At 49.4% G+C, this 27,487-nt stretch overlaps 1 protein-coding gene across 6 annotated transcripts; it reads right to left on the bottom strand.

Annotated features, from left to right (window-relative positions):
- Positions 1-1,460: 1,460 nt before the first annotated feature.
- On the bottom strand, positions 1,461-27,079 carry CTC1 (CST telomere replication complex component 1). Of its 6 annotated transcripts, XM_039499886.1 has the most exons (25): positions 26,958-27,079; positions 26,702-26,862; positions 24,500-24,749; positions 22,250-22,449; positions 18,785-18,929; positions 18,107-18,400; positions 17,795-17,923; positions 17,180-17,409; positions 12,235-12,409; positions 11,955-12,155; positions 11,623-11,749; positions 11,314-11,428; positions 9,902-10,364; positions 9,332-9,424; positions 8,622-8,765; positions 8,234-8,304; positions 6,386-6,495; positions 5,256-5,421; positions 4,839-4,925; positions 4,586-4,763; positions 3,967-4,031; positions 3,551-3,716; positions 3,293-3,419; positions 2,579-2,612; positions 1,823-1,952 (listed from the first exon to the last, which is right to left on the bottom strand). In XM_039499886.1, exons 1-25 carry the CDS (start codon positions 27,018-27,020, stop codon positions 1,919-1,921), a joined length of 3,828 nt encoding a protein of 1,275 aa, XP_039355820.1. In that variant the 5' UTR covers positions 27,021-27,079; the 3' UTR covers positions 1,823-1,918. The 6 variants fall into 6 exon arrangements, with proteins under 6 accessions (XP_039355791.1, XP_039355797.1, XP_039355804.1 ...); XM_039499857.1 differs by lacking the exon at positions 2,579-2,612 and having other exon boundaries at positions 1,461-1,952; XM_039499863.1 differs by lacking the exon at positions 2,579-2,612 and having other exon boundaries at positions 1,461-1,952; positions 17,795-17,842.
- Positions 27,080-27,487: the final 408 nt, after the last annotated feature.

The raw sequence follows: 27,487 nt of genomic DNA, 5'->3' as shown, positions 1-27,487 counted from the left end.
CCCCTGGATCCGGCACCCTGCAACCCTTCCCGTGCCCCAACTCGCTGCCCTGAGCCCCTTCCCGCACCCAAACTCCCTCCCTCTTAGTTAACCGGCATTTTTCACTTACCATCACCCCCCATTCCCTCAACATGCCAGATAAAACAGCTTTTACTGTATATGGATAGCAAGAATATTAAGAACAGGAGTACTTGTGGCACCTTAAAGACTAACAAATTTATTTTAGCATGAGCTTTCGTGAGCTACAGCTCACGAAAGCTCATGCTAAAATAAATTTGTTAGTCTTTAAGGTGCCACAAGTACTCCTGTTCTTTTTGCGGATACAGACTAACACGGCTGCTACTCTGAAACCTGTCAAGAATATTAAGTAATTCTTCATATAGTAATTAACTAGTTATAGAGCCAACAAATGCTGAAGAAATTATTTATCAAATAAATCATTCAACCAGTAATGGCAGTAACATTCTACCAGCTCTCATCAGCATGCAGATCCACAAATGCTTTTGCTGGTCATACAATTATTCAGGCCTCATAACATCTCTCTAGTTTTAGGCTTTCTGACTGCTTGGAGAGTGAATTGCAGATGTTGGCTATATGCTACACCCAGTAGCATTTTGAATTTTCTCTCTAAATTTACTAGTCAGTTTTATTGTGTGGCCTTTTTTGTGTGTGGTTTCTATGTTTCTATATAACCCTTGAAAAGAGTCATTCTTCTAAGATGATCCCTAAGTGGGTCTTTTTGCATTTTGTGGGCAGTGCCTAATGTTAGCTTGAGGAGGGGACTGACACAGAGCAGCCATTTTGGAGCATCTGACTGAGTCTAGTGAGAAGAGCCAGAAGGCCAAAGCATTCGTTATGTGGACTTAAACTTGTATGACTGTTTGCTTCAATTCATGTTCACGTGCCTTTTTAAAACCTGTTTCAGTCTAGCCAATTGATATCACAGCTCACCTCTTTGTTCATTGTTCATTGATATCAGTGAACTTATTACTCTTCCCAGCTACGTGTCTCAGCAATATCTCCTCCAAACACGCAAGTGACAGGACCATAACTATAGGTCGAGGAACGCAAGGCACCCAGCCAGTCCATCCCCTTCCTCTGCACTTCACTCCTGGCACCCGTACGCGGCTCCTGGCTCAGCTTGCCCAACAGTCTGTCCTTAGGTGCTTCACTGCCCCCATATAATGCAAGGGGCTCAGAATTCCACTGGGTAGCAGGGTGCCTAGGACTGGCACTGCACTGCCTAAGTCCCCTTTGAATCTAGACCCGCCCAGATGCTTTTCAAACCACTTTCTATGGGGGCTGCTGGTTTCAGCTTTGATTCTGTGCCCCTCCCCATTTCTGCTGTTTTGTTTCTCAGGCAGGCAAGCCAATCTAGGCAGCTCAGTGCCCAGCTCTCAAACCTGGTACAAATGCTCTTCCGCCCAAGTTCTCTACAAACACCCGTGGCAGTCTTTCCATTTTATTAAAAATACTTTTATTTACATTAGATATTATACTGTAAAATACACACAAACTGTATTGTGTCCAGCCCACAGCTGAGTGCTAAGAGGGGATGAGCACTTGTCACTCTCAGATTTTTAGCCCTCAACTGGCCGTGTCAAGAGTCCCAGAATGACATCCCTCAGGAAATCAATTCCATCCCTCAGTCCGTGACCCCAAAGCCCTAACAACAAACACCCCAGTCGCAGCCCACAGCCTGTAGTCTCAGCCCGAACACACGTGTAGCCAAGCTGTATCAGAGGCTCTCTCATTCCTTCCCTATGGACAGAGGTGAGAGACCAGGCCTCAAGCTGAGTGACCGATCGATGTTTTGATCCTCTTGCTGCTCAGACCGCACAAGACTTTGGGATCTGCCTCCTGGATGTTCAGGCACGTCAGGCTCAGTCGAGCTCCCACTCGGGACACAAACTCCATCTCACCACACAGAAACCTTCTTGGCTGCAGTGAATCTAAGGAGAAAGAAAATACAAGTAGCCCACTGATAAGCTCACATTCCATCCACTCACCCCGCACTGTGTGGCAACATAAGACTCTGAGGTGGGCTGCAGCAGCTGTTTAACAGACGCTCAGCAGTGAAGGACAAGAAGTGAACACTGTAACCAACCAACTGCGGAGAGACTGAGGAAGGCAGAATGCTGGGCTATGGAAACCAATGCTCCCATTCTGAGGGAAAGAGCATTTTTACTTTTTATGACTGAAGTCAGCATGTAAGAATTAAGAGCTATGCACTGCTCACCCGGCAGGTGTATGGGGATAGGCACCTACTCCCACTAATGCCAACACCAGCTTTACAAACAAGGAATTTACACCTCACGTGAAAGATGTCATCTCCAGCAGGACAGCACCCTCACTGAGTCACCCATCCCACACACTGCAGCACAGTACCACTTTGGGAGCATGCTAAAGCCCTGGGGTCAGTGCCAACTGATAGAGGAGAGTCTCCCAGCAGCACAGCACCCCCTTGCACCAGTGCGGCATTGGGATCAATACTGATTGGTGGAAGATCTCCATGAGGTGCCAGCACTAAGCACTCTGGGATCTTGCCAGCAAACACCAATCCAAGTCTTGACCTGACCTGCTCTTGTCTGATGTCAGGATCTTACAGCTTCCTAAGATGACACATCTGTGTGTTAGGAACAATTGGAGAAGTGGAAACTCATTCCAGGAGTGAGAATACGCAGAAGTCACCACAAGAAGCAGCTCCAGTTCTCCAGAGAGCTCTCCAATAAGGATAGTGAAGACTTGATGTTTCTCATGTAAACAAACAATTCTCAGCAATAACCTTTCCAGTCTCTCTCTACATCAGAAAGAGCCAACAAAGGCAGGTACACTCCCCTCTTCTCCCTCCCCAGATCTTTAACTGAAGTCTAAGAGTGATAACTATCCTGCTAAAAATTTTAGCAGAAAAATCCCACTTTTTCTGGGATCATGGACAGAACTTGAACATGGCAGCACCACATTCCTTCCCCCAGCAGTCTGACCTTTGGGAGACAGCGTGGTCACTTTTCTAACCATAAATCCACCAAGCCATGCCAAAGCACATGAATCAACATCCCACACAGCCTGGCTGAAGTCAGAGGACCTTGCTTTGTGGATACTGGCAGGAATGACAGCCTGGGTGATTTCCCTTGGGCTAGCTCAAGAGAGGTGGCCTGTGCATCCTCCTCCTCCTCCTGGCTGCTGGGAGGACTTCCCCAGCCCTCTTCCGGCCACTTGGTAAGGTGACTCTTTTCTTGCCCCGTCAAGCAGCACTTGAGGCTGATGGTGAGAGCTGAGGGCACTTACGCACCTGGCTGGGGAATCTTTGAGGACTTCCTGTCGAGGCTGAAAGCCAGCAGGATGGGCCGGCAGATGGCACGGCTCCTACACAGGCTCTTCAGGTAGCAGGTGACAAGGTCTTGAGGCTCCTCCACACACTGAAGAAGGAACCAGAGTACTGTTAGTGAATCTGTGGAGTGAGCCAGATGGCTACATAGGAGTCAGGGGACTCCCTCTCAACTTAGGCTCAGGCCCAGCACTGCAGCCACTGCCAGAATAAGCCACTTACCCCAGGCCTGGCACTGGCTCCTCCATGTTGAATGAAAATGCTGCCCCTTCTCTGCACATTGCTCTGCACAGCTTTCCACTCCACAGGGCTCAGGCCTAACACTGCAGCCACCTGCTGGTTCTTGCACAGCACCAGAGCCTCACCTGTTCCATCCTCCACCAGGATCCTGCAGGCCAAGCGCAGATGGACAGAGACAACAGCAAGGTCAGTGTGATGAGCAGGCACATGTGAGCTCAGTGGGGAAAGGAGCGTTGTGCTCACGCCAAAGGGAAGTGACACAGAGTTTTAACTGGCTGTTCCATCCACGTCAGCTGTTCTCAACCAGCCTTCACTGGATCAACTCTCACTCCCCTAGCGTGGTGGTCTCTGCTTCCTCCCACCCACCTCTTCCCACTCCCTGCTCCCCCAGCACTTACTTGGCACTGGCTTGACTCACTCCCGTGTGCGATGGGCAGGGTGGGCTGTGTCGGCTGCACCTCCCCTGAAGCAAGAGCAGAAGTCAGAGTTGGGAGTGGGGGGGAGGAGCCAACGCTCCCTGTGCCGTCCCAAGTTAAAGAGCTTGTTAACTGCAGTCCCAAGGACAGTGTATCAAGTGGAAGGAGCCCCCCAGGGCTGAGGGTCCCTGGGCTAAGGGTTTGGGTGGGACTGAAACCTTCCTGCAGGAATGGAGTATGCACTGGGAAGGCAGAGCACTGACACTCTGCAGGATTCTCTCCTGCACAGCCCACCCACTCAGCCCAGAGCCAGCCCAGCCTGTGGCCAAGCCAGACATCAGTGTCACATGCATCTCTGCAACTGGTGGTTTGGGCCCTTTTCTGTCGTGGCGCTATTGTGTGAGAGGCATTAATGCTAGACACTGGGAAGGAGGGTCTGGCATTGGGAAAGGTGAGGAAGCATCAATTTCTCCTAAACTGTATTTGACAAGAGCTACGTTCCCAGAGAGCAGAGGGCAGGCTCAGTAAGACAGCTAACGGCATCTGAGCGGAAAGCACACGGCTCCCAGGAGGGCTCCTCCCCAAAGATCCCTGTGGGCACCTCTCTGAAGATGCTGCTGCAGACGGAGCAGATCCATTGCAGGGACAAAGCCAGGACACAGGACAAGTGACAGAGGATCTGGCTCTGGGACAGGCTGTGAGGCTGAAGCAGCAGGTTGGACAGAAACACCAGCGAGGGGGACGTGGCTGCAGGTGACTTGGAGGCTATACCTGCAGGACTGGAAAAGAAGAATTAATAACTCGCCATGGAGAAAAACTCCCCTGGAGAAGAGCCAGACAGAGCCCAGACTCACTTGGAGGAAAGGAGCAAGCAGGTGGGCGGCAGAGCCAGGATGCTGATGCAGCTGGAGGCAATGTACGTGCAATAAACATTGTGGAATCTGCAACATAAAAAAGCAAACATTAGAGGCAGCTCTAGGAGGCCCCTTTGTCTAGATGGGCTGAGGTCTTCCTTTGGCATGGTCCATGGGAACGGGGGTAGTAGCTGAACAGGAAGAAGGGAGAAAGGACAGTAGATCAGAAAGGAAGGAAGGGGGGCAAGAGATGAGGACAGGGAGCAGGATGCGGCCAATTGAGTCCAGGTCAGATCACAGGTCACAAGACCACGGGCCAAGGTGGATGGTGGCAGGGAGACGTGTACCTGTGTGGTTGGGGAAAGGGAGTGTCTGGGGCTCGATCTGGGCTGATAGCTGTTCAGGGACTAGACGTACCTGGAGATTTTGCGCTGCAGGTTCTGGAAGAGAATCTTGGCCCCGGGCAGCAAACCCCAGAGATGCTGAAGGTAGGCAACTGCTATGTAAACATCCAGCACAACAGGGGAGCCGGGAGCAGCTGAGACGCTCAGCTTCACACTGTGATCCCAGGGCAGGAGGGTCCCTAGGCATACAGAAGGCCAAGGACACAATGAGCTCACCAGCAGCTGCTCTATCCCACTCCCAGCTTGCCCTGCTACAGGCTAGTTTCAGTAGCCCTACCCCACACACCAGCCAGCACCCAGTCCCCACAATCATACATTAGTGTCCCCCTGCTTCCTCCTGTACACATAGGCCCATGCACCTTCCCTCCCCCACACTCATCTCAAGACCTAGCACTTCTTCACTTGCTCCCAACACACTCAGGAGACAGAGTCCTGGTCCCTCCATCCATAGGCGCTCTTGGGCTGGTGCACTCATAGGGAAAAATTGGTGGGTGCTCTGCACCCACCGGCAGCTCCCTGACACCCCCACCCCCGCCCCAGCTCACCTCTGCTCTGCCTCCGCCCCGAGCGCACCGCCGTGTCCTGCTTCTCTCCCCTCCCTCCCAGTGCTTACGGCGCGAAACAGGGAGGGATGGGGGAGGAGGAGGAATGTGGCACACACGGGGAAAAGGCGGGGCTGGGGCGGGTATTTGGGGAGGGGTCCAATAGGGCAGGGAAGGGGTGGAGTTGGGGCAGGGCGGGTGTGAGCACCCACCGGTGCCAAGCAATGTTGGTGACTGTGCCTCCATCACACAAAATGGGACATGGTGCCCCAGCCCCACACATGTCCCAGGGCAGAGCACCCCCTTCCATGGCACACATGGGCACCAAAGCAGAATGTCCCATCCCATCCCTGACACACATACTCACAATGGGACACAGCAGCATTCCCCCTCCCCCCCTGGCCCCAGGGCATGGTGTCCAACCCTGGCACGCACAAAGGTACAGGGTGAAATTCTCTGGCCCTCTGACACACGGACAGGGCTGCAGCACCCTGGCACGCTCCCCCTCACCCCTAACATATGCACACAGAATGGGGCTTAGTGTCTTATCTCCTCCAGTGCAGAGGGGACCAAGCATTGCCAGAGGCAGGCATGTGCTGACCTTTCTGCTGCCGCGTGCTGCAGGGCATAGAGAGCTTTTCATTCCCAGGGGAAGCACACAAGGTCCGCTCCACTATCTCACCAGAGAAAGAGACAAGGGAGCCTGTGAAACTGAGAGCAGAGCAAAGAATCAGGGGCTCTGTCCTGCCACAGAGACCAGAGGCAGAGCCTGATGGCTGAAGAGATGCCCCATTCTGAGGTTCCAGCAACAAAGGAAATTTAAGGCACAGCCACTTCAGCACCTTCACCTGAGCTCATCTGTCCCAGGGCCCCCTGGACACCGTAAGGGCCACGACTACACCAGGGCATTACGTACACAGCCTGAATTCTGCCCCGTGATTCTTTGAGCCTCTTCATAGAATCATAGAATTCAAGATCAGAAGGGACCATTATGATCATCTAGTCTGACCTCCTGCTAGATGCAGGCCACATAAGCCGATCCACCCACTCCTTTAGCAAGCGACCCCTGCCCCATGCTTCGGAGGAAGGCGAAAAACCTCCAGGGCCACTGCCAATCTTCCCTGGAGGAAAATTCCTTCCCGACCCCAAATATGGCGGTCAGCTGAACCCCGAGCATGCGGGCAAGACTCTCCAGCCATACCCTCTGGAAAAAGGTTATATCATATCATTGACCCATTGTACTATTTACCAGTGTGGCACTTAATTGACCTATTGACTAAGCCCATTATCCTATCATACCATCTCCTCCATAAACTTATCTAGCTTAATCTTAAAGTCGTGGAGGTCCTTCTTGTTGGTTTTCATGTTGGTCCATGTTATGCGGAATGTTGTCTAGCCTAGGAAGTGATGTGGTAGAGCAATAGACCAGGGTGTGTGGCAGGATAAGAGAGGTGAGGGCAGGGGGGATTTATGACAACCCTTTGCAGGGGAGGCATCACTGTTGTTCAACAACTGTACTTCATCTGCCTTCCATCAGGGGCCTATCCAACTCAGCTGTGCTTTGCTCCTGCACCAGCCAGACAGTGGGCTAGGAACTCAAGCTTTCAGCATGTAAGATTCTTATCCATCTCTCCCCATGAGCTCTCCCATTCACAGGGAATCCCTGAGATGACAATGGGTGCGTATAGCACGTTTGAAGGTCAGGACAGAGTGGGAAGCATGTTCTGAAGCCCAGCCCAGAGCAGATCATGCACCAGCCCCTTCGCAATAAACCTAGGAGAGAGCCATAAGCTCAAGGGACCCAAGACTGCAGCTGCCATGGTAGGAGTGGAAGGTCTTTAGCGGCCGATAGGGATAAACCCCACCAGGAGACTCCACAACTCTCAGCCATGTTACAGACAGTGTGTAGTGGGGCTAGTATACAGCCGGGCACAGTACACTTGGCTCCCACTGAGGGACTGACTCCTGGGGCTGCAGCACGTGGGCTGCAGACAGAACTTGGAAGACAGGCTTCTGTGGAGCTAGTTCAGATCAATCCTACACCCACAAAAGCAGAGTACATGGTTCCCTGCACACACTTCCTGTTGCTGGATCTGGAGAAGCAGGAGCAAAAGCAACAGGAAAGTAGTGGGAGAGAGGGAGTAGTGGGAGTAGAGGGAGAGAGAGTAGTGGGAGTAGAGGGAGAGAGAGTAGTGGGAGAGAGAGTAGTGGGAGTAGAGGGAGAGAGAGTAGTGGGAGAGAGAGTAGTGGGAGTAGAGGGAGATAGGGTCAGGCCAGGCCAGCACTTGCATGAGGGAGATTTCCAAAGAAACCCCACTGCACTGCAGGGGTTGGCGCAGGTGGCTGAGTAAAGTGCATTCCTCACTAGGAGCCAGCACTGACCCCATTTCTCAAGTGGTGGTCATGTCTCAGTGACCCCAACACCACAGCAGAGGAAGGACCAACATACCTATTGCTTAGTAGCTCTGGAATGGAGAAGACTTTCTGCCCCATTTCTGCCCGCTCTGACCCTGGGATCACCTAGAAAAGGAGGAGATACAGACTTAACAGGATTATGATATGCACCCACCACCAATATGGAACAGCTCCACCCAAGGCCCATAACCACATCCATTCCTGAGGCCATGAAGCACAGAACCGTGCAATGCTGAGAGGCTACCATTCCCCAGCATTGGTTTCAGGGCAGAATGGCTTAGGGAGTGTTTTCTTCACTTCTGTGAGAAGTGCCAAAGCCCCTCGTGGTGCCCATGGGTGTTTTGTACTGTCTCCTGAGCCAGATCCCCAGGGAAGAACTCCTAGTCACTCATGGAAACTCAGAGCTATAAGATGCTGCATACCTGGGGCTGAGCCAGGCAGGAGATCCAGGTCTCATGCTGTAGGTGCCAGGCAGCTGAAACTATCAGGCAGGAGGGGCAGCCCAGCTGGTTCAGAAGCCTCCCTTGCAATGGCGAGAGACAGGGCCGCTCAAACACCCCAAAGTCCTGTGAGAACAACAGCGCAGGAGGCACATCAAGGGAGGCATGAGGAGAGATCAGCAGGGGAGAGGGCCTCAAGCGTACATGGAAAAGCAGGGGCCCAGGGACCAGTAGCAGAAAAGCCCTTGCAGAGATGCCTGAGGATTTTGGTATAACACAGAGGTGAAGCAGATAGACCCATGGGCAGGGTAGAGGCAGCAATATGAGCCCCAAAGCCAGAAGGTGCTTAGTCTCCTTTGCTGTGACTCCTGGTCTTCCAGGGAGCCACTGCTGAGCCTGTAGGTGACGCAAGGGACAGCACCATCCTGGCCGTTCCATTTGTCATTCAGGGACGTGGATGTGTCGCTAACAGCACAACACTGAGTCCAGCAGGACGTTGGCTTAATGTGCTTCCCTTAACCTTCTCATGGCCACAGGGAGAGCAAGATCTCAATTGCAGGAAATGCCTCTGGTGAGCCAAAGAGTGACAAGCTATTCTGAGAATGATGAAAAGACGAGGTGGGGGTGAAGCGCAAGCCCCAGCTCTGGAGTCCCACACGGTGGCAGGGGGCAGCACCAAGGCCCCTCCTTACCAAACACTGGGGCACAATAAGCCGGTACAGCCCACCCGGGTGTAGGAATGGGAACCATCGAAGTGATCTTCCCATAAAGAGCAGCAGCAGCACCTGGAGTGGGACAAGAGGAGCTGATGAGGGAGGGACATTGGTGGGGGAGGTGGGAGGCAGAGCCCCTCAGGGTGTCCTGCAGGGAGAGGCTGGATTACAAAGTGACAGTGGGGTGTGCCCTGTGGGGGGAGGGGAAGGGGAGCACTTGCAGGGCAGAGAGAGAGGGTAAGTGGAGCTCTTCCTGGTGGGCTGGGAGTAGGTGACCAGATGTCCTGATTTTACAGGGACAGTCCCGATTTTTGGGTCTTTTTCTTATATAGGATCCTATTACCCCCCCACCCACTGTCCCTACTTTTCACACTTGCTGGCTGGTCACTCTAGCTGGGAGGGAGCCCCTGGCATTGGTCAAGAGACAACCATCCTCCCACTCTCTGTGGACCTGGCTCCCCTGACCCTCAGGCAGGCTCCCCATACCAAAATCCAGCTCACACTCTAACCAGAAGGGTACCCCCATGGCTTCCTCCAGCCCTCCCTTACCCTCTGCTGGGCCTCGCTGTCCTCCCTCTGATGGTTGGTCTGCTCCAGCTCTGGCAGGTTCCCAGTTTCCCTGGGATGCCCCCAGAGCTGAGGTTTGCCCATCCAGAGTATGGTGGCCTGGAAGCTCAGCTGCAGCTCCTGCCCCTCTCCATCTCCTTCTGCAGCCGGCAGGTAGTTGCGTGACATAAGCCCCTCTTTCTGGGTGACCAGGAATAGACGAGACATGCAGCTGGTTCCTCTGGCACTGCTCTGGCCTCTATCACAGCCCTCTTCAGAGCCAGCTCCTGGGCTAGTCCCCTCCAACTTTGGCAGCTTTGCCTCTGGAGATCCCAGCTCAACCTTTGAGCTGCAAACATCCTTCTTCCCCAACGAGGGACTGTCACTGCTTGTGGGACCCTCTTGGACTTGCACCTCAGGTGTATGAAGAATCTGCACATCTTCAAAGCAGAATTGCACATACAGCCTGGAGTGAGAAAAGGGGCCAAGAGGAGATATCAGTGCAGCTCCAACTTAGTAGGCAGGGAGGTTCCAAACTAGGCGGCCAGCAGAGAGAGGGAGCCTTGGCCAAAGGCTCAGACAGCAGGAACGGATGGAGTGGAGGCCTGCTGAACCTAGTGTATCCAGGATAGACTGAGATGGGGGGTTTGTCCCAGCTAGAGGAACCCTCCTCGTGCAGGCCACATAGGAAATGCACTTAGGCACTGAGATATCACGTTAATGGGCAACTTTATAAATACCTATACAGACGTGGAACTGCAGGGGTATTTCACCACCCAGGGGCTTTGTGATGCAGGAAGCACAGGCTCAGTGTCACTCTGGCTCTTCATTTGACATGGACAGAGAGGGACTAGATGAGAACAGGAATGGCCCCCTCAAACAGCAGCCACCGGCAACTTCAATTCCACAGAGAGAAACTGTGTGCGTGTGCACACAAGTTAGGGTGGGTGTGTGTGTGGGGGGGGATTTAACAGGAGCACATGTTGGGGAACTCCAGAAGCTGGTGCCAGAGGAGGAAAAAAGAACAGCCAGGAGGTTCAACAGCATCAGGGCAACCTTCAAACACATCACCAGGGACCTGTCTGAACCACAGGTAAAGGACAGTAGCAGACACGCATTTCCATTACTCTGGGACCGAGCGAGTGAGGAAGAAACGGCAAGTGAGAGCACTGGGCTGCTCCCCCCTTTACCTCTACCCACCCAAGGCTTCAGGGTGACTCTCCCTCCCAGCCAAGGGTCTGGAACTGCTTTCCAGGCTCTTGGGATTATTCCCCTTTGCCCAATGCACCCAGCTGTAGGCACATGTCACTGTGGCCCAGGCTAGGGGATCATTTCCCACTTACATTTAACTTCTTTATTCCTCCCTTTGGGAGGCCAAGGCCTTTGCTCCTGAGCACAGGCTAAGGGGAACTTGCCTTGTTTCTCTGCCCCTCACATGTTCCAGGGTCCGCAGCTGCTCCCAGGAGGGAAAGTCACTTTGAAGGAATCGCTCCACCACAAGCTGGTAGGTTTCCACCTGCAAAAGGGACCCTGCAAACATACCAGAGAGAAGAGCTCAGCCAACAGACAGGCAAAGCGGAGAGAGCAAGCTCAGTGTCCTTGCTCCCAAAGCCAGAAGGTAAGGCAGTGGGAGAGCTCAGCACCCCCCACTTCCCTCCCGCCCGCCCCCTGGGGCCAGCAGGCAAAGCAGCCAGGATCCCCCACTGGAGCGGAATGGGCCGCACCTATGAGAGCTGTGTCAGCGAAGGGGCTCCCATCCCTGCGGGAGATCACACAGGGGATCGAAGCACTCTTGTCCCGCAGCTGAAGGGAGCCGCTGCTGCAGGAAGCTCTCAACACCCCCAGCAACACCTGCAAAGGAAAGGAAGCTGTGAAGAGAATCAACCAGTGTCTCTTTCATTACATCACTGGCAGGGAAAGCAGGGTTCACCCCAACTGGAGGTACCCACATGTCAATCAAGAGGAGAGAAGCCCCAGCCCCAGCCTCCATGTATCAAGGTGGGAGGAAGGAGGGGAGCTCCTGTAGGTCAGATAGCAAAGGGAGTTTAGCACGTACCATTCGGGGTTGGAAGCTCTCTGCTGAGAATGTATCATAGGACCAAGCCAGTCTGCGATTCAGCTCCTGGGTGCCCATGTGCTGGGCCTCCAAAGGGGACAGCAGCTGCGATGGATTAAAGGCTTCCTTGCTTCTTTGCTCAGCCACAGAGCGCAGCAGAGAAAGAGGTGGGGCCTGGCATGGGGGCACCAGGGGCTGATACTAAACGATTCAAAAAGCAAGAAACAAAATGAGTCTCCTCCCCTCAGACAAACAGGGAGCTCAGGGAGCAGGGCCCCACCTGCTGCAGGGGACAATGGTGCATTTCTGCTAGGATCTCACGATGAACATCTCTCACTCGTGCCTTAGAAGGCACCACAGCATTCAGAATGGGGACAAGAAACTTCTCCGCTACTCCAGGGCCTTGAGGCACAGAGCGGATGAACAGCCGCCGGCGCCCAACAAAACAGCAAAACCTGAGGAGGAGGAGGAATGATACAGGCATTAGTAGCTCACCCACAGTGAAGGAAAAATTTTGCATATAGAGCAAGGATGTTACTGAGACACTTTCTTGGGGTGCCCAGGACCCCCCTGCCTCCAGCAAGAGGAAAATTTGCTCATGCTTAACAGGATGCCTGCTCCCTGACATCACCAGTTTGTTAGTCACCCAAACACTCTCCTCAGGGCTCTGCCAGCCTTCACTTTGTCTTGAAGGTTAATCAATCAGTGCAACTCAATCCTCTTGGAAGCGGTACCCTGTGATATCCAGCTCCTGTCACTGGACACTCTCAGAAATTACTGGTTTGCTGTCCCCAAGGGAACAGTATACAACACACAAAGCTTGACTAGTAAAACTTGGGATCATCACAGCACTGAGATACATTTATAGTGAAAACAATCCTAAATTTATTATCAAAAGGCTAAGATTTAAGAGATAATAAGGATAATGGAAACATAAATGGTTACATATAAAACAAAAATGTAAAATGCAAACCTGGGTCCACACTTATCGATGGTTACTTTTCCTATTTAATAAAGTAGATTTTCCCCCAAAGATCCAGTCTTTTGCAGAACTAGCAGGTTTTCAGTCATACCAGGATCCAAGCATCCAACCCACTCTTCAAGGGGTTTCCTCAGTAAATGAACAAAACGTCTCCTTGCATTCTATTTATTTAGATTCTTCAAAATTCATTCCTGCCATGACAGGACAAACCCCTGTGGTTTAGTCTCCAGTGTCTTCCCATCCCCCTGTTTACTCTGTATGCAGATTTGGGTTCCATTGGTTTGCAGTGCTTGATTTACATAGCCACATGCAAGACAGGTGAATCAAGGTCCTTTGCCTGACTCAAAACCTGTTTGCCAATTTTGCCTTGACTTAGACTTTAAAACATATGTTTAGTACACATACATAATTTCTTAAATATAATCCATGCATATATCACAGAATGTTTATGAGGATCAGTGTGATCCTGGCTTTCATATAAGATCTCATATGACATTCTTCATAGACAAATACTGTGAGAACAATGTGCTAGGTATAATGTTTGTCAGGCCTGATAAGACTTGCTGTTACAGGACAATGAAACCTTTGCAAGCTGGTGCCAAGGAGCCTTTGTGTCACAGTTATGCATGAATGTAAGGTGCAGGCATGAGACTAAGGAAAATATAGGAAGGAAATATGGTGGTAGAGAGGGAGGATGCGAGGAGCAGGCATACTTAGGGGACACAAGAGGGAGCAGAGAGAAAGTGAAGATGGAGAGAATGGCAGATCCCTAAAATCCAGGGGTTATGAGACAGCAGAGTGGAATCCCCCTCCAATCAGGGGACCTATATTTTGTAAGGCCTTTAAGGTTCATTCTTAACATGAAATGACCCATGTATAAGTTGGGTATGTGTGGCTCCCCTCTAAAGGCTCAAAAATCAGAAGACAAATTAAAAAATTCCATCTTTTTGTTATTGTTGTTTTTAAATACATGTTGTGATTTCATTGGGAGGTCTAACGTGAGTTTTGAATGCCTGGAGTTTGCAATACTGGCCATAACAAGATTCACTGGCTGGAAGTTGAAATTAGATAAATTCAAAGGTGCAAGTTTTTAAACAATGAAGGCAACTACCCAGGATGCCTAATCACTTGAAATCTTTAGATCAAACTGGATCTTTCTAAAGGATATGCTCTAGTGTTCAACCACAAAGTATTGGTTTCAATGCAGGAATCTATAAATCAACCAACCACTCCTCTCAAGTTAATTTGCGCACTGCAATTGCATTGGTTGGAATGAGTGAGCAGAAGAGACTATATACGTGCGGTGACACTCTGTACCTTGGGGGAACACCTTTTACTCCCATGTTCATCCTTTTAATATGATAGTGTGGTATTCAATGCAAAGTTTGACATGTCAGATGTCTTTGGAAGGCTCCTGATGTACTGAGCATTGTAGTTATAGTAATGTTATAGGTTGTAATTTCATGTATATAGTTATGAGGCTGAAAATGTGTCCTCATGGCTTAAAACAAGCCCAGGCAAAAACTCTCCAAGAGCAGAGGGGCAGTTCACACCTCATCAGGGCATGCATGGGACAAACCCAGTCCAGCCTCACAGGAACAAGGGACACTCGCCTAGGCAGCAAGAAAGGATCTGTTGGACTCTCGCGTGAGTCACCCCTTTCCCTTGGTCAGTTTGGAACTACGATAAGGTAACACTCCCCTGACTCTGAAGGGCAGGGGGGCAAAGCCAAGAAGGAATAAAGGACATAATAAAAGGAGAGACGTTTGCCATGTTCTCTCTTCTACCTCCATCTACAGACACCACCACCAAGTGACTGAAGCGCTGATCAAAGGGGAGAACCTGGCTGGCAACCAGCCAGCCTATGGTGAGAAGCATCTAAGTTTGTAAAGGCACTGAAAGTGTTAAGATCAGCTTAGAATGCGTTTTGCTTTTATTTCATTTAACCAAATCTGACTTCTTGTACTTTGACTTATAATCACTTAAAATCTATCTTTTGTAGTTAATAAAAGTGTTTGTTTATTCTACCTGAAGCAGTGCGTTTGAAGCGTGTCAGAGACTCCCCTTGGGAAAACAAGCTTGGTACATATCAATTTCTTTGTTAAACTGACACACTCATATGAACTTGCAGAGTCCAGCGGGCATAACTGGACATTGCAACATGGAGGTTCCTAGGGTTGTGTCTGGGACTGGAGATACTGGTTACCGTCATTCAGTTGCACAATCCAAGCAGCGGCTGGCCAAAAGTGCTCACTCACGTAGCTGGGAGCAGCTTACATGCCAGAGGCTGTGCGTGAACAGCCCGGGAATGGGGGTTTTCACAGCTGAGCAGGGTAAGGCTGGCTCCCAGAGTTGAGGATTGGAGTGACCTAGCAGATCAATGGTCCAGATAACACCAGGGGAACATCACATGTGCATCAAGAGTTCATACTGGTAGATCACTCGATTATCCTCACACAGAGAGAACACTATGATCTGACTGGCTCCATGTTTGTGTCTGAGGCAACAGGACTCCCTCTCCCGCCAGCCACCACTACCAACCCAAACATTAAAACACTAGGAAATCCACATAAGTTATGTCAAACACACTACACAGCAACAAGTCCATTTGCACTTCATCCTATTCATCCTCCATCACCTTCATAAACAAACACTCCACTAAGATAACCATAACTATGGCCCTGTAGTGATGCAACCATAAGATCTGAAATGTGAACCAGCCTTCTTCACCCATTAGAAACAATTTCAAGCCATCAGTGACCAAAATCCACTAGAATATTTTACTTTTGGTTGCAGTTTAGAAAATTCTGGTCATCTCTAAATCACACAAAAAGATATACTTAAATTCATAAATAGACAAATAACATGTCAAAAGCCAACAGTAGAGGAAGGATGGGTCAATGGTTAGAACCCTAGCCTAGGACTTGGAAGAACTGAGTTCACCAGAGACTTCTTGTGTGACTTTGAGCAAGTCACTTATCCATCAGTTCTGTAAAATGAGGGTAACAGTTCTTCCCTACCACTCAGATACTACGGTAAAAGGAGCCATATAGGTACTGTAGAACCTCAGAGTTACAAACACCTTAGGAATGGAGATTGTTCGTAATTCCGAACAAAATATTATAGTAGTTCTTTCAAAAGTTTACAACTGAACATTGACTTAATACAGCTTTGAAACTTTACTATGCCGAAAAAAATACTGCTTTCCCTTTATATTTTTAGTAGTTTACATTTAACAGGATACTGTACTGTATTTGTTTTTTTGTCTTTGCTGCTGCCTGATTGCACACTTCTGGTTCCAAACAAGGTGTGTGGTTGATTGGTCAGATCATAACTCTGGTGTTTGTAACTCGGAGGTTCTACTGTACCTAAAATAGATAAGACTGTACACCACTGTTTGTTAATAAACCATGTACGACTAATTAAACACTTCATATACCAACAGTACGCATTGCTAACATACATACAAACCTCAAAACAGACTATAGAAATTACATGGAAAAAGCAAAGGTTACTGCAAGAATGTCTCTTACTACATTTTAATATTACAGCTTCCATAAAGTACAATATAATTAGAGGTCTTGAAAATACAGATGATGAAGGGAAGGTTAGGAATATCACACTGGTATGTTTATTATACATACATAATTTTTTAAATTAAAGATACTCTCAGCTATAATCTATGAACTTCTTATACCCCTAAAAATATCACTAAATTCAAAACTAACAAATCTTTAAGAGTAAGGGCAGGAACATGAACATCCTTAATTGTGTGAATGTTTTTTAAAACAAGACTCTAGGTAAGAAATGAACAAAGAACTGAAGATTGTAGCTAGCATCAATTATAAGGCTGTTTTAGCAGAGGATGTGATAGATATGTATTGAATGGGGACAGATGAAGACTGTACTTTCTGTAAATTGCCGTGGATTGGCTGCTGTGTAGGGTGTCTGACATAACTGCATGTCTTATTTTTTAATATTTAGGTTGGCAGTTGTACTTGAGCAACCTTAACTTTTCCAGAACAAAAACCATGTTATGTAACAGAACCCAGTAGTGAATCACAGAAACCAACCTACAACTTCCCTAGGAGAGAAGAGTGAAGCAACCAGTGCGTAGGCAGAACCATCAAGGACACAAAGTGTGTGCAGTGGAAGGGAAGAAGAGTGCAGGGATTTGTCTGGCAGAGCTCTGAATGGCCTACACAACCCCTTCCCAATGGGATTGGGGAAGGTGCATCCTCACCTTTGCTCCAGCATCTCCAACAGGCTCACCAGCCACAGATAGAGTGGCAGGCCTAGGTTATACTGGAAAAGCAGTTGCATGTAGAGATTTCCAGAGGAGGCTACAGGCTGGTGGAAGGTGCTGAGCCTTGAGAAACCCTTGAGAAGGACAATGCTGTGCAGACAGGCACCAAGGACAACAACAAAGGGGAAAGAAGCCAGGGGCTTCTGCAGGAGGTGGACGTCTCGGAGCTGAGAGACACAAACACATGACTTAATAGAGAGAAAGTGGCCACTCTGCTGCCCCTCCCTAAAGACCCTCTCATCCTGCACAAAGCCCTTTGTTATTCCACTACATTTCTCATCAACCCCAAGGGGCCTTCATTGATCTGCTGCCATCTACGCGGGAATCAGGGGAGTAAATAGCTACTATCAGCCCCCCCTAGCCAGGCCTAGGCCCAGTCATATCCCTGATTTAGCTGGGTTCTGGACTACCCCCCTTGTGGACTGAAAGATTTAGAGTACTCCTGCCCCCACCCTGCACACCAAGCTTGCTCCACACACCACCACCCACAGGGCTGTGCCTCAGCCATCCCTACCTTCTGGTGTGCTTCAATTCCCAGCTGCATCACCTCACCTCCACGCATGCTCCTGGTCGGAGTCCACGGGCAGAGTTCAACAGCTGCTGGTAAGCAAGGCACAGACAGATCTTGTTATCAAGCTCATAGAGGCCAGCCTTGGCATTTAGTACTCGGGTGATGATCCCCTGGAGCAGGAGCACAGAGAAAAGTAGTGAGTTTACGAAGAGTGAAGAGGGCACTGGGCCTGGGGGAAAATGTGATCCCATAGTGTAGACGGTGCCCATGGGCCCTGCAGGGCAGGAGCTGAAATTCAGGGGGACGTGGTTCTGAAAGCAGGAATAGGGTGCAGGTGAGGGATAGCTCCTTACCATGTATGACAGGATCTTGGACTCTTTGGCTGGCACTGGCAACTTCTCATCTGTCAGCCCCAAGGGGAGCTGCACAGTGGCTTCAGGGGAAACTGGCTGAATTGGTCCTCCCCGCCAGGCAATTTCCAGAGGCTGCTCCTTCACTTGCTCTGCACAGTAGGGCAGGAGGCAGGAGGAGAAGCTGGTGACGAATACTTTGTGCCCCGATGCCTTCAGGCCAGACATACACAGTGCTGTCAGCACATAGCGATGGCCCAACTGGAGCATGTGGTGCCAAGCTAGCTGGGGAGGTTTCTAGAGCAGAGAAAGCAAAGTCAACATCAGCATCCAGTGCACTTGAGAAGAACCTTTCCTACAGCCAGTGTGTTCTTAGAAATGCAGACCAATATCTTCCCTGCTCCCAGGGCTGCACCACACTCCAGCCCAAGCCCCTGAATCCTGCTGGGACAGTGGAGCTGTGTATCACCGCAACGGTGGCTGCATTTCTGCAGGTTGCAGTGATCCCGCTTTGCAGTTTATCTAGTGTTATGGGACCCTTTGGGATGGAAGGTACCAGAGATATACAAGATCATTGTGAATAATAAAGGGATAAATAAGAATCAAGATGGGAAAAGGCTGACCTCATGGCAGGGCCTGAAAAGCACCAGCACAGAGGGACACAAAGCCCCAAGAACTCACCTGCACCAGCACTGGGACACAAGCAGCAGAGGTGAAGCACTTCAGAAAGAGGAAAAAGAACGTCTTGTGGTGGATGCACAAGAGGGTGCTGAGTCTGGCCAGCTCACCTGCCACATTCAGCTTTGCTCTTTTCTGACACGGAACCCTACGGGAAGTTGGGGGCAGGGGAGAGAAGGGAGGAGGAGAGATGGAAGCAGAACTCAGAACTAGGCCAACAACTAAGCCAAGGCGCACGTGTGGTGCAGTATGTACTACTCACGGAAGGAAAAGGTCCCAAAGGGGTAATGTGGACTCTCCCTCTTCCTAGGGACGGGGATGAGATTTTCAAAAGTGACAAGCCACACAACTCTGTAATGGGTCTCCGGATACCCCAGACTGAGAGTCACCTTGTTACCCCCTGGCTCTAGGGGGAGGTAGCCTTGCTTGTGGTGGCTGAGCATTAGCTCCCTACCACCACCAGCCTGTTATCCACTTAAGCACTCTCCTCCAGGCTATGCCAGCCCCGTCTTCATCTTGCAGGTTAACAACAGGTGCACCCCGGTCCGCAAGTCCCCTTGAAACGTTCCCCTGTGATATCCAGCCCTAACACGGGCAACTCACAGAAACCCAATCCTCTGCCCCTAAAAGAGCAGTGTCCCAGTTTAGCTTAAATCATCGTTCCAATATACCATACAGCACTTGTAATAAAACAAGGTTTATTTCAGAAATAATAGAAACGAGAGAGTGAGGGATGCAAAACAAAAGTAAGATAAGGTGTTTAATTACATGATCATCTACAAATTCCCACAGGACTGCTGCCTCATTCAGTGCACAGGATGGGTGCTCAAAGGGGCTGAATTATAACTGCATAGGCATAAATCTGGCATTTCCTGACTTTCAGGTGCTTGACTTTGCAACATAAATAATGTTCTTTTTACATGTAATACACAGTGAGAATATTAAATTTTATATTCTGACAGAACAAAAGGAGAATTCCAGAGTCAGCAACAGGATTATAGCAGAATTCTGGGTAAGAGATGTTATTCAAAGATGGAGATACACAGCAATAAGAAAGAGATTAAGCATACAGACAGGAGGACTCATAGAAACTTTTAAAAAGTTGTGTATGTTACATCTTTATTGTTACAAGATCAAAAGAGTCCAGATTATCATAAAACAAATCTCTGCTACTTCAAAAGTTGACTTGACCCCAGAAGTGTAGCATGCACTCACACAGGAATTCTAAAACAGGAAACAGTTATAAAGAACAGGAAGAATCTGGCAAGATGATCAGGTACCAGTGACCAGCAGATTAATTTAAAGCAGCTATAGATAACAGATAAACATTCAGATATTAGGTTTCTGATTGGACATTTTGAAAGTGACATATAAATAACATTATTTATCAAGAGATCAGGTGTCTGAATGAGACAACGTGATGATGTCAACTTGAAACTCGATAAGAGAAAGGATGGTCTTGCATTTATATCACTGGACAGAGGCTCAGAACATCTGAGTTCAGTTCCCTACACTGCCACAGGACCTTGACCAAATCACCTGATCTCCCTATTCCTCAAGTCCCCATCTGTACAATGGCAAGCCACTGTACTACTTCCTTTCTCAGACTCTTTGCTTAACTTGTCTAGATAGTCCCTGCGCTGAAGAGCTGTCTCCTACTAAATGTACATAGAGTGCTTAACACAATGGGACCTCAAATCTTGGTTGGTGACTCTAGGTACTACTGTGCTGCCAAAAACAAAACAAAACAAAAAACAAAACAAAAAACCCCAAAAAACTCATCACAACATTGCAGATTTTGAGGAAGGAGAAACAAAAAAATCTGCAAAAAACATCTCTTGGACAAAAGAGTTGGAGATTCAAATGGCTGGCCACCATCACGTCACACTCCCCATCAGTAACTGGCCTGGGCCGAGGAAGCTAATGATCCAACCAGCGGATCAAATTCGGTAATGAATCTTGGTCATGTGCCACCTGAGGCATGTTGCACATAAGCTAAGAAGAATCACAGAAATCTGAAAGATCCAGATTCAGGTAAACCCTAAAAAACTTGCCAAAGTTATGCGCTGCCACTATATTTTCTGAATCCAAGAAAAGAAAAAAGAAAGAACCCATGGGCAAGATCCAGAGGAGAAAGGATTGATAGCTGCCTACCATCTACAGTACCACCATGAACCAAAGGCCATGGTGAACATGCACTCATCTTGAGAAGAACCATAACAAGTTGCTGGAAAATTTTATGTACCTTGGTGTTGTGCATAAAAGACTCCTTTTATGCATGTGCTTTTATGCAAATGACAAATGCTCATGTTAAGCCAAGTTCTCAAGAGTACATGCTTTGGCTTACAAAATTTGTATGTGACTTAAATGGACAATTTGTCTTAGTCACTACTAATACATTTCAACTTCATTGTTTGGAAATATTTTAAAATAATTATATGACTAAAGTAGCTAAGACACACTGGTGTGCTCATTACAACCTCAATATAAAGATCTCCTTATAGCCTGCTCTATTACAGCAGTAAAATCTATTAATGATTTATGCAAGCTTAAAGTAAACAGACATCAGAAGAAAAACTAAGATTCACCCAGCTTACAGCTTTCTCTAAAATATAGAAAAGAAAATATGTCCTGTTGAATGACTAATCTTTTAGCTAAAAAGATTACCGTTGCTTATAAAAAAAATGTTTAAACTAGCCTGATATACTGTGATTCACTTACTGGTGAAAGTCAAAAGAAACTATAAGCTTTTGATTTATTCTGCATATTTGGTGTAATTAATCTATTTGTCTTTGTGAAAGAGATAAAAGGTTTCACAAATACATACCACTTATCTACAATGTAATCTGAAATTATAAACCTCAATTTGTGTTTACTAAATGTATTGCTTAGTTTCCAAGTTTATAAACTTTAAAGATTATGACAGACATTCTGATTAGCTTAAATGGGCCTTTATCTTAATTAGCAACCTTATAAGGTTCTGAATTGTGATATATATTATTAGTTCAGTATTTACATTTAGAATTACCTACCCACAACTTGTGACTTTGATTACTGTGGTTCACGACTCCATAAGAGCTACCTGTTTATGTTAAATTAACTATTTTAAATGAGCTGTCACTTAAAATTAAATGCATATGTTGTTATCTTCATATATTTTCTATTATTTCCTAAGTTTTATTTTGGTCATTTAAATCTATGGAGTCATGAAAGTTTGCATCTGTACCTTATCCAAGTTATGCAAACCCAACAAATTTTTGGAGTATAGGTTATTCATTGATTTAAATGATTTAATAGACACATTTAGTATTATAACCACTCACTTGTTCTCTCACACATTCAGCATGGATCTGACCCAATCCACATCTCCCTGAACAGGCCAGGTTCTTGCTGTGATGTAGAGTGAACCTGTGACAAATGGCAGTAGCAACTGCTGCACACATTGAATTAAGAGAATTGAGTGTTTACCTGGTGCTGAGCAATTGTGCAGCTGTTGCTGGGTAGAAGATAGGGATGGTGTCAACCACTCTCTCTGGTCGAGGATCCACTGGCACTGGGTCTGCCAGGATTTCCACATATCCAGCTGAGCCCTGACTCGTCTGTGGTATGTATGCCCAGCTGGGGAAGAGAAACAGTAGCTCCAGCCACTCAGATTCAAAATGCAGGAGCTAAACCAAAAAATAAAAGGTGCTGCAATTTGAAATATATTCACAATACAACTCCAGAACTAAGACAGTTACAGCATTAGTCCAGCCTTCCCGTCGCACAGCACAAGCTCTCACAGCTCATTTTAGAGAAGAGATCAGTTCCTAGCAAGATGCACATTGTGTTGCTCCCCAAGCAGTGGCAGTGACTGATCTGTAGAGAAATAAACCCCTTTTTGCTCCAAGAGAGATCCCCAAACTATAGATAGCCTTGTAAACACCTATGCAATTTTACTTCTGAGGGGATTCTGTGCCAAAAAAGTAAAAATTCTGTGCCAAAAAATTCTGCATATTTTATTTGTCAAAATAACACAATATAATCAGACCATTTTCAATTATTTGCCGAGAAGTATTTTGAAATAAATTACCAAAATAATTTAAAATGGTGTGATTATATTGTGTTATTTTGACAAATAAAATATGAAGAACTTTGAAGAATTTTAATTTTTTTAATGTTTTGGTGTGGAATTCCCTCAAGAGTACCAGGGTTCTGTGTGGCGCAACATGGCTGCAGGCAGCTTGGTGGGGGTGTGTGGGAGGGATCTGGATACACAGGGGCTCATTGTGGGGTTCTGGGTGCAGGGGGAATGGGACTCTGCACGGGAGTCCAGTTGAAGGTGGTTAGGGTTCAGCAGGGGGAGTCTGGGTGTGGGGACTCAGCGGGGGTGTCTGGGTGCTGGAGGAGTGGGGCTTCATGGGTGGGAGGGTCAGGGTGCAGCTGGTTGGGGCTCAGTGGGGTGGGAGCCTGGGTGTGGGGGGCTCCTGATGAAGGGGGTGAGACTCGGGGGGGGGTGTCTGGGTGATCCTGGGATTGGGGGGCTCAGTTGGGTATGTGAGCTCAGTGAGGGAGGTTAGATGCGGGGGTCCAGATGCACAGGGGTTGGGCAGACAGAGGGAGCAGCTCCCTGTACAGTGACACCCTCACCCCTCATGGCCTAGGAGCGATGGAGCCAGAAAGTGGGAGAAGAGGTCATTGTATAGGGAGCCGCTCCGCCTGTCTGCCCAACCCGTGCATCTGGGACCCCCACCCCACTGAGCCTCACATCCTCTGCACCCAGACCTCCACACCAAGCTCCCCTTCCCCCATAGTGCAGAGCTTCCTGTAGCCAGGGGAGGTTTCTGTGGGTTGATCTGACCAACCCTGACAGCTCCGTTGGGAACTCCATCTCTGTCCTCCTTCAGGAGTAGCAATTTGCTGGGCACTAGGAATAGCATTCCCTGGGTCCAGGTTTCTCCCCTTCCAGGGTCTGGTGAGGATTCATTCACAGCCTCCTAAGTTTTGGCAGTGCTTGGTATTTCCAGACCATATTTCTAATCTTTCTCTGTCTTCACCAGGGTTTGAAGCTCATCCCAATGCAGTATTCTCTGCAAATATAATTAACATTCTCTTCTCCCATTCTTAGATTATTGATAAGTGGCAAAACAGAGAGCCCTGGGCCTCCATCACTAGTGTCAACCTCCTGTCCCTAATTCCAGATGCTGCCATTTACCTAGATCTCTTTTATTCAAGATCCTCCAGGCAGGCCTCAGCATGGTAGCACCCCATCCAAGCCAAGATTTGATATACTGTAACACATGCTTCATTGAAAGCCCAGCATAATTCCCCTGTTGCACTTATTTCAGCTCAATAGCCTGTAATTCAAGCTTACCGCTGTTGGTCCCATCAGTTTCTCAGAGTCTCTCTCTCTCTCAAAGTGTTTGCTCCATTACTTAATTAGTAACTGAAATGACACTTCAACGGTAATTGACAGGAACAACCTTCTTCCCCTGCCTCTTTTCTCCGGTCATTCCCTAGTCCAGTAAATTTGGTAGTTAGCTCTTTAGCAATGAAAGAGCTGACATATTTCACCCTTCCTCCCTGGCATTTAAACTCACTGCCTTCCCCTCGCAAGACACATGTTTGATCTCCCAAATTACACAATCTTTTGCAAATTGTTTCAATCCTCCTGCGGTCTGCAAGGTCCCTCAGAAATGTTACCAAGAGTGGGATCCCTCAAGCTGCCTGTTGCCATACCTCACAGGGAATTGAACCAGTGCTGTCTTGCACATACAGGTTGCCATCCATTAGCTTCTCTTTTCCCTCCTGCCTTCTTCCATCCGTCAGGTAGCCAATCAGGATCAGGTGAGTCCGTGGCAGAACACTCTGTTTGGGCAAGATGACCTCATCTTGGTGAGCCCATTTCTTGAAGTCACTGGTGCTCCAGGTCATGTGACTACAGCAGGGTGTGCGTTGTTGGCACTGGAGGTCAGAGATGGAGATGAAGCTAGAGAAAAGGGAAAGAATGATAATATGAAGGGATGAGGCTGAAGCTGGGGAGCAAGAGGGACATTTTGCTGCAGCAGGTCAGGCTCAGCACAGGTGCAGTTATGCAGCCTTAAATGTTGTCCCCTGAGAGATCGTGCCACTATATGGGAAATCTTGGGGGTGAATGTACTCATTTCAATGGCATGACACAGGGTTCAACACAGAAATGGCCAGTGTGTCAGGAACACAATCTATTTCCACATTTACCCTGAGAGCACATTTACCTGTGAGTACCTCAGAGGAAGCACAACCCATTTTGGACTGTGGTCACATGGCTGGGCATACACAGGACTTGGAGAAATATTTGGGAACAGAGACTGAAAAATATACTCATCTGAACAACCTTTCTAGGAGATGTGGGAGGGCTTTATCCCACAGTTTAGGCAGAATATTAATGGGAGATTCCATGAGAAGACCAAGGAAACTGTGTGGAGTGAGTGATATGGATGACTCTGTAAGGGGCACTCTCCTTTCTAAATCAATACTGATCCCATTTCACCAGCAAGGTGCTTGGAGGTGCTGACCTGTAGCTAGAAGAGTGGCTGACTGTAGTCTTTGTGCTGCTTATAGGGAGACAGATCAAAACAATGCTGCCAATCTTAAGAGTTAAATCTTCATCTTAACAGGCCTTGCTTAAAGGATGTGAGGCTGAAAGATGCCAAATCAAAGAGGTCTCAGGCTCTTGTCTTCAACTGTAAGAATGCAGCCAAGCTTAATGTATCCAAGCTTAAACTAATAGACTAGATAAAGAGAATTTTTGCACACCATCAGGTACTGTTAATGAGCAAAGATGTGCCTAAGATTCTACAATGCTGAGACTGATCAAGGCATTAAGTATGAGAGACATGGGCAGCACTGTCAGTTCATTCCCAGCCCAGCTAGTTTTAATATACGTGCCTAGCAATAACAATACCCACATCACAGGCATAGGCCCTGTCTACATTAGGGAATTTCAGAAAAAAGTTCCCAACAGCATCAGCAACACTGTAAGCTCAAGTGTAGACCGCGCTCCAGCTGTTGTTTTCAGCACTTGCACCTAGCAGTTAGCTGACAGGATTTTGGAAAGGGCTGTGATGCTGGAATGTTGTTTACACTAGGACCCCCATTAAGTGCAGATGAAGTGCAGTTAGCAGTACTGTAGAGTCACAAGGACTTGGGACATATCTACACAAGTGCTGCAATGGCACAAATGCAGGTATGTTACGTAGTACTGTAGCACAGACACTCAGTACAGTCACAAAAGGGTTTTTTCCATTGGGTAGTAAATCCACCCCCTCTTCCATCCACTTAGCTGTGTGGGCCTAGGTCAAACTAACTAGTTGTACAGGGTAGCAATGCACCTAGGCTGTCCTAACTTTCAGGTGTAGGTCAGCAGGACTTAGTGGTGGGAGCCAACTAAGTCAAGAAGGGGTGTAGTGTTGTCCAAGAGAGGCCTACACCTTTGAAGTCTGACAAGCCAAGCAACTTCAGAGAAGCAAACTCTCGTGAAGGGCCAAGTGCCGCCACTGGCCAGTCATCCAGACCCAGACTTGTGAAATGGTCATTCCTGTTCAACTTGGCAGCGGGGGCAGGGCTGGCGGGCCCTGGACCTGCAGGTCCCCACGTGCAGCAGGGAGTTGAGGATGCTCCGCACTGAGGTGGGGGCGGAGCAGGGATCTGATTTCCCGGGCGGGGCGGGGGGGGGGGGGGGCCGCCCCGCCAGGCGGCGCAGACACGAGCCCCACCAGGGCACTTTACATAGTGGGGGTGCTGAGAGAGAACCAAACTGTAACGCCCGGAGAGGATGGAAACCGCTCCACGCCCGGGGCTTCGGCAGCACCCCCCGTCCCAGCCCCTGTGCCGGGGCAGGCGGGGCGGGCACCAGGGGGCGCAGCTGAGGCGGGCAGGGACCCGCTGCCCCCCCCCCGTTACCTGTAGCCCAGTGGGAGCTCCCCGCTCCGCCCGCCCCACGTGCTCCGCAGGCACCGCAGCACCGAGTCCGCCAGCTGCTCAGCGCCGCCGCCGCCGCCCGGCCCCGCGGGGCAGAGGGTCTCGCAGACGAAGGCCCGGGCCGCCCGCAACCAGCGCCGCTCCTGGGGGGGGGAGAGGGGGGAGCGTCAGGGGGCGGGGCGGGGCGCGCGAGGAGGGAGGGGGAGAGCGCGCGCGCGGGTGGGGGGGGGTCACTTACAACCCCACCGGGCTCCTCCATGGACCCAGCGCGGCTCCCGCCCGGCCGGCCGGGCGTCTCCATAGGAACGCGGGGGCGGAAGCCGCGGGGGCGTCACGGGTGTGACGTTATAGGCGGTGCCGGCTCCCGGCCAATCAGACCGGCTCTGCCCCCCCCCCCCCCGCGCACGCTCGCTCGTGAGGCGCCGGAAGCTGCCGCGTGCGCGCCAGGCCGGATGCGGGGGGAGGTGCGGGCCTGCCCGGGCGAGCCGCTGGCGCCGCCGCCACCGCTCAGGAGTTTCCTTCCGCCCCCGGGCAGCGACTGAGCCGCTTGGGGCTGCGAGCGGAGCTTCCCCCCCGCCCCCGTTAACCAGCGCCGCGCACGCGGGCAGGGGCGCGGCGAGCGAGCTGCTCCGCGGCCCCTGTGTCGCTCGCCCGCCCGCCCGCAGTCCAGGCCGGAGCAGGGTGCGAGAAGCAGGCCCGAGTGGGGAGGTGGCGAGGGACTGGGAGGGTCTTGCAGCGGGTGAAGGAAGTTAAGGGGTAGAGCCGCTG

The sequence above is a fragment of the Mauremys reevesii genome, linkage group 1, assembly GCF_016161935.1.
Source record: "Mauremys reevesii isolate NIE-2019 linkage group 1, ASM1616193v1, whole genome shotgun sequence".
In the NCBI taxonomy this organism is placed as follows: Eukaryota; Metazoa; Chordata; order Testudines; family Geoemydidae; genus Mauremys; species Mauremys reevesii.
Note: the sequence above shows the minus strand (reverse complement) of the source record. Positions and strands in the feature narration are given on the sequence as shown.

Coding starts and splice junctions, on each gene's coding strand:
- CTC1 (XM_039499857.1), bottom strand. CDS start 27,020: ATGGAGACGCCCGGCCGGCCGGGCGGGAGCCGCGCTGGGTCCATGGAG. Junction 17,410..17,794: donor GACCAGGAGCATGCGTGGAG/GTGAGGTGATGC, acceptor TGTGTCTCTCAG/CTCCGAGACGTCCACCTCCT. Junction 12,156..12,234: donor ACCATTGTCCCCTGCAGCAG/GTGGGGCCCTGC, acceptor TGAATCGTTTAG/TATCAGCCCCTGGTGCCCCC.